At 48.6% G+C, this 6,244-nt stretch overlaps 1 protein-coding gene across 2 annotated transcripts in view; it reads right to left on the bottom strand.

The window, feature by feature from the left end:
* Nucleotides 1-1,025: 1,025 nt before the first annotated feature.
* The window catches only part of Cd101 (CD101 molecule), a 36,346-nt gene continuing 31,127 nt past the window's right edge, over nucleotides 1,026-6,244 (bottom strand). Inside the window, exon 9 of one of the 2 annotated variants that reach the window (XM_021196807.2) lies at nucleotides 1,026-1,391. In XM_021196807.2, coding sequence (XP_021052466.1) covers nucleotides 1,162-1,391 — 230 coding nt within the window. In that variant the 3' untranslated portion in view covers nucleotides 1,026-1,161. The remainder of the gene's footprint in view (nucleotides 1,392-6,244) is intronic. The other variant, XM_029537937.1, reaches the window with a different exon arrangement.

Genomic DNA, 6,244 nt, shown 5'->3' on the forward strand with positions numbered 1-6,244 from the left:
GTGTGTGTGTGTGTGTGTGTGTGTGTGTGTGTGTGTGTGTGAAGGAGATAGGAGGCCTTGGGGGCTGAGTAGAACACTGTTGTATGGGAAGAAGGATGTTCTTCAACGATGACTTACTATGTCTTAAACCAAGCATGCCAATGCCTCCTGCTCCCCTCACCCTCCCTTTCTTCTTCTTCCTCCTCCTCCTTCTCTTCTTCCTCCTTTTTCCAAGACAGGGTTTCTCGGTGTAGCCCTGGGTGTCTTGGAACTCAATCTGTAGACCAGCCTGGCCTTGAGTGCAGAGATTCGCACACTTCTATCTCTTGAGTGCTGGGATTAAAGACATGCACAGTACCGACCAGTGCCAATGTGTGCTTCGAATCCTAGCCCTTGGAGGCTGGCCTTGGTAGGGGGAAGAGGGCTGTAAGGTGGAGGATGGTCCAGACTGTACAGTGCAGGGCTAAATAGTGAGATCAAGTTCAAGGCTGGCCGGGGGCTGTATCCCAAGTCCTTTCCTCGACATCATAAAAAAACAGAAACAAAAATCATCCCCAATTATAAAAGCAGGAAGCCAAGTAAAAACTTCCAAAAGGCTGCAACATGCTACCCTTTTGTCAAAGAGCCAATATAGATTAGACAATGACTCTTACACTTTTCAGCAGGCATTTGTAAAGGGGGTTGGAGAAAAAAACATCGGATTTCTGCCTAGAAAAAAATTACATACTGATTGGGGGAGTCCAATTCCAGGCAAGCCAGTCCATGTTCTCAATTCCTCCGGCTTTGCTGACACCCAGTTTTTCCTACATTCCTTATCATTTAGAGAAAAATGATTTCCCTTGTGACTGGGCCAAGCTGATGTTTCCAAGGGAATAGGAGATGTGGGAGAGGAATGAGAGAGGAAGGAGGCTTGCCAGCTGGTGTTCCTCTTTCCAGATGAGGGCTGGACCTCCAGGAGGTGAGGTCTGTGTAAGTGGGGACAATGACACTGTCTGCTTCTGAGGGATGAAAAAAAAAGTTGCTACACAAAGAAACACTTGACAAGATATGGTTAATAATATATGCCCATGGTACATCCCTTCTGGTCCCTAGGGAACTTGGCCAAGGTCTGAAGCAGAATTCATTCACCCTGGACAGTCCAACCCAATCCCTCTACACTCCTTTCTCCAGCACAGGTTCTCCTCAGTAGCCTCCACCCTCCTCTCCGGCTTCCTTCTGAAGTGATGTCTTTCTCATGCCCACCCAGAGAGCCTTTTCTTTCTTTGCACTGAGACTCAGCTGTGACAACTTCCTGGCCTTCCGGTACAAGCAGAGGAAGGACGTGGACAGAAGGAGCAGCATGATGAAGGGGCAGACGATGAGGAAGTAGAGTAAGGGTCCCGAGGAGCAGATCCGGGAGAAGAACATGGGCTCTGCAACCAGAAAAACACAGAGGACAATCAATCAGTGTCCCAGTGATCGGGGCCCAGTAGGCGAGTACATCTCCCTTCACGTTATTATCGGCAAGTCCGTGTAGATAACAGGGTTGAATGGCACAGGCCTCTCACCCTGCAAATGCATTGGAAGAACAGGCCCAGGACATTCCCAACACACACCTCTCCCCCTGCCCGGCCATTGCAGCTGTACAGCTGCCAATGACCTACTTACAACCACCAGCCAAAAAGAAAAGCAAAACAAAAAAAGAAAACCTTTCCTTTAATCTTCTTCCCTCAGAAAAGATATGTATAATTCAGTTCTCGTTCTCAACTGTGTGGCTGGCTCTGAATTTTTAACTGAGCTATTCCCACTGCTCTTTCTGAAACTCGCAGTGCACTAAGCTGTCCTCAGTAACAGCCGTACCTAGGGAGGAAGGCGCTTCTCCCCCTGACCCAGGACACGTAGGTTATCCCAGTCCCCGACTCCTTGCCCCACCATGCTCAATTCTCACTTCCTGTATCTAAGCCACTGGGCACGGTCCCTGTCTGGCTGGATCTCACTTCTCCCAGACTCCTTGCGTGGCCCCGTGCTCACCCCTCCTTGTCACACAGCCCTTTGTTTCCGTCCCTTTCTTCCCCGGACTGAGACCATCTAAGTGTCCTGGGTCCCTTCCTGCCTTTGCTGATCTTAAACCAATTCGAATGCCGCCACAGATCCAAAGCCACTGTACAGGGTCATGCCAAAGCATGTGATCCTCTACAGCTGCAGGCCGATGGGAGGCACCATCAACAGACCGACATGTGGGGCGTTGGGGCTCCTGGCCAGTTCCCAGAGAAGCAAAGCAGAGAGGACCGCAGCCACCACAGGTCCTCAGAAATGGAGCCCTGGGCTAATGGCTAAAGGCCTGGGTTACAGGTATTCAGCAGAAAGCCACATGTGTAAAGTGGTACCAACCACTCACTGTAGTCTTCCAACTACATTTCTGGACTATTTGAAATCAGGGCTATTCTGAACAATCAGATGCTAACGGCAGCTGTGCTTTGCTTGGGAAACCGTAACGACAGGAGATCTCTCTTCTTCAAAGGTTAAGCTATACAATTTGGATTACAATTATGGATTCCTAGTGATAAAACAGGTTTGATAGGTTATTCTGACCAACCTCCAAGTGCAAAAAAAGTCCCCTTGGGGACCTCTCTGATGCACTTTACACGTCAAAGACTGCTTTTTCACTGGAAATCAAGAGAGAGCCCAGACATTTGCTCAAGATAGGTACTGTGAGCTCCTGGAGGGTTAGGCCTGTGTCTTACATGTCTCTGTGTCTTGTAAAGCACTTCCCCTGGAAGGCCTCCAGGATCCTGGGGAAGGAACCAGCTTCCGAGTGTATTCCCCGTGCAAGGGTGGCCGCCATCATGCGGCCCTGGTGAACATGAGGCTGCCAGTTCTGAATGGGTTTGGCATACAGCTGCAGAGTTGGTGGCCTAGATTTTTTTTTTCTGTTCTCAATTGTAGTCTTCATCTCACATCTGATTTTCCTTCTTGAAAATGTGATCAGTCGCAGAGAGAGATTTTGAATGGTTTCCTATTGTTTGTTTTGATCCAAGGCTGAGTCTCACTATGTAGCCTGAACTAACCTCAAACACAAGATCTTCTTGCCTCAGCTTCCCAAAGGCTGGGATTATGGGCGTGTGTCACCACACCTAGTTTAATTTTTAATTCTTTTCTAACCTCTTTCTGCATTCTTCTCCCAAATGACCCAGGCGAATGATAATTAGTCTCCCGGGTCGCATGTGATGACGCTTGCAAGCATGGCCAAATGAAGCAGAGACTTCTACGTTGTGTTAGAACAGGCCAGGCCGCTCAGCCGTGGCTACCCAAAGAAGCTTCTTTTTCTAGCAGTGGTCACTGTCAGGAAATGACAAGCCCCCTACAGAGAGCCCATCTAGGAGGGTGTCAACAGTCTCCTCAGGTGTCCAGACTCCCAGAGAATGACAGACAGCCACAATTTTTCACTTCCCCAAGCAAGTTCACAAACCTCAGGGCTGGACTCCCTGGAATAGCAAAAGGGCGCCAGTGTTGACACACGCCTCCACCATATAATGGATAGACGTCAACCTGCCAAGCCCTTCTTTCTCACTTTCCCAGATCCTCAGAGCTGCACATCTCTTTCCTGGAATCCCCTTCTCCTCTCCACTGTGCAGCAGCTGAATCAGAGAGAGCCTGGCTGCAAGCTCACCACATGACCCCATCCCCTTCCTGAGACCTCTAAGAGGTGCCCTCCTAACTCTGCCTGTGAGCTTGAACACTCATTAGGTGTGCCATATGCTGTCTGTCCTTGGCATTAATAACCCTTGTAATAAACTTCTTACCCAAAAATGACAATCTACCTTAGTGTCTCTCTTGACCCCAGACCCAAGGCCTTTCACGGGGGAGGGATGGAGCCGTGGAGTCCCTGTGAAAACACTGGCCATGAGCGTGGTTCCTACACCGAAGTGAATGAGTACCGCCTGTACTTCAGAGAGAGCTCGGGTCAGCTCTTCACTCCTCAGCTCACTCTTATGAACACTGGAGAAGTTACTCATCTCCCCCATCCTCTGTTTCCTTGTCAAGTAAGCAGGGATAATAATTGATGGAGCTGCGATGAGATAATATGTGATATAACATTTAATACAATACCTGGACCATTTGTTGAGTGGGTAAGCAATAGACATTAGCTAGAATGTTCCTGGGATAACTGAGAAACTTCCAGGCTACTTTCTCCCTAGCTTACTGATTCCCCACAAATACCTCAGCTCTGTAGTTATTCATTCTCTCTCTCTCTCTCTCTCTCTCTCTCTCTCTCTCTCTCTCTCTCTCTCTCCCTCTCTCCCTCCCTCCCTCCCTCCCTCCCTCCCTCTCCCTTTCTCTTTGCTTCCAGGATGCCAGGAGGTGAGAAGGTTCTTGAAGTACCACACCCTCCCCTTTTACCCACCTTGCTGCCAGCCCGAAGCCATAGACCAACCAACCACCCATGGCCTGAAAACTCCAAAACAACGAGACAAAGTATTCCTTTCTTCCTTAGAAGTTATCTCAGGTCTTCTGTTCCAGAGATGGGAAGCCAACAACCACAATGGACTTCTCACGTTCTTCCATGGCTAAATCTCACCCTCCACAGGGGAAAGTCAAGTGCCTCCTTCGGAGACCCTGGCTGCGGTGATTTGAGTAAAATAACCCCATCATTCTCAGGCATTTGAACACTTGGTCCCCAATTGTTGGTGCTGTCTGGGGAGGAGTAGGAGGTATGGCCATGCTGGGGGAAGTATGTCACTGTGTCAGGCTTTGAGAGTTTAAGGATCCACACTGCCCTTCTAGTTCACTTTCTCTGCTTTGTGCTTGTAGTTCAGGATGTAAGCCCTCATTGTCTGTGCTAGCTGCCACACCCACTACCTGCTGCTCTGCCATCATGGCATCTAACCCTCTGGAGTTATAAGCCCAAGCAAATTAATTCTTCTATAAGTTACCCTGGCCGTGATATTTTATCATAGCAATAGCAAGGGCCTAATCTGCTGGCTTGCTTTCTAGTCGGGTGGTAGGGAATCAGGAGGTGCGACTGTGGCAAGTGTCACAGATGCTGGGATGGCATATGGTGACGGTGACAGGGACGGGCACACAGGACATAGGAAGAAATCTGGCATTGGGTTATTCTGCCCCCAAGACTCTAGCCTTCAGCATGAAGGAACTGCCTTCCTGGGAGGAGACAGCTCCATTTAGAGCAGTCTGCCACCAACAGGCAGCACAGGGCCCCCTGCACAGTGCTGAGTTGGCCAAGTGTGAGCCACTGTCAGCTCCAGTGCTTCTAAATAACCTCTCGGGGGAGGGCACCGTTTGCTCTGGATCCTGCGGTGCCCATTTCCTACCATCTGCCTCTCACCCGGATTTGAATGAGAACTGGTGACACATGAAACCATTACAGTTTGGCGTTTTGAATCAATCCAAGTAAGTGCCCCAGACTCAAAGAACAAGGCCTGCAGAACGGAGCCAAAAATGTAATGAACTCACTTAGTCTTGAGCAGTCGTTTAGAAGTTGCTTCCTTCTGCCCACAGCCAGGCATCCCAGGAAGAGCTTTTTCTTTTGGACATTTCCTCAGAAATGCTGACTTGAGAGAGAGAGACAGAGAGAGACAGAGGGACAGAGAAAAGATAAAGGTGTTTTCAGCCTCTCTCTACCTCTATTCAGAACTTGGGCCATATGAGGTCACTTGAGAGATCTGGCTCCTGCCAAGAACTAAAAGTGGGGTTTGGATCTCTCCAGCAAGTGCATCCCAGAGTAGGTGGCCCCTGACAGCTTCCTGTTTTAACCTAATTGAAGGAGTGCTTGTTCATTCTCTCAAGTGTTAGCTCAGTGCCTCGTGCCAGACCTTGTTGAGTACGCGGTGGAGAAGAAACAAATGGCCTCTCTAGAAACTCCAGTGTGGGAGGAATGCATGCCTCCCTTAAGTATCCATTTCTTAGTAAATTCTCATCTAAATAAAAACAGTGATACAGTGGACTGGCCTATCATTGCATCAAGACAATTTTTCAGAACACAACATTTAGGTAATGTGATTGTCTGGCATGCATGCTCAAAACCTGGGTCTGAACCCTCGTGTTATATATGCATGCTGTGATAGGGCAGATGTGTAATCCTAGCACTGAGGAGGTAGAGGCAGAAAGATCAGAAGTTCAAGATTATCCCACATAGCACGTGTTAAAACAGCCCGGGAGCAAGAAACCTCAACTCAAGAAGAAGAAGAAGAAGAAGAAGAAGAAGAAGAAGAAGAAGAAGAAGAAGAAGAAGAAGAAGAAGAAGAAGAAGAAGAAAGAAGAAGAAGAA

Source organism: Mus pahari, chromosome 4 (genome assembly GCF_900095145.1).
Source record: "Mus pahari chromosome 4, PAHARI_EIJ_v1.1, whole genome shotgun sequence".
Classification (NCBI taxonomy): Eukaryota; Metazoa; Chordata; class Mammalia; order Rodentia; family Muridae; genus Mus; species Mus pahari.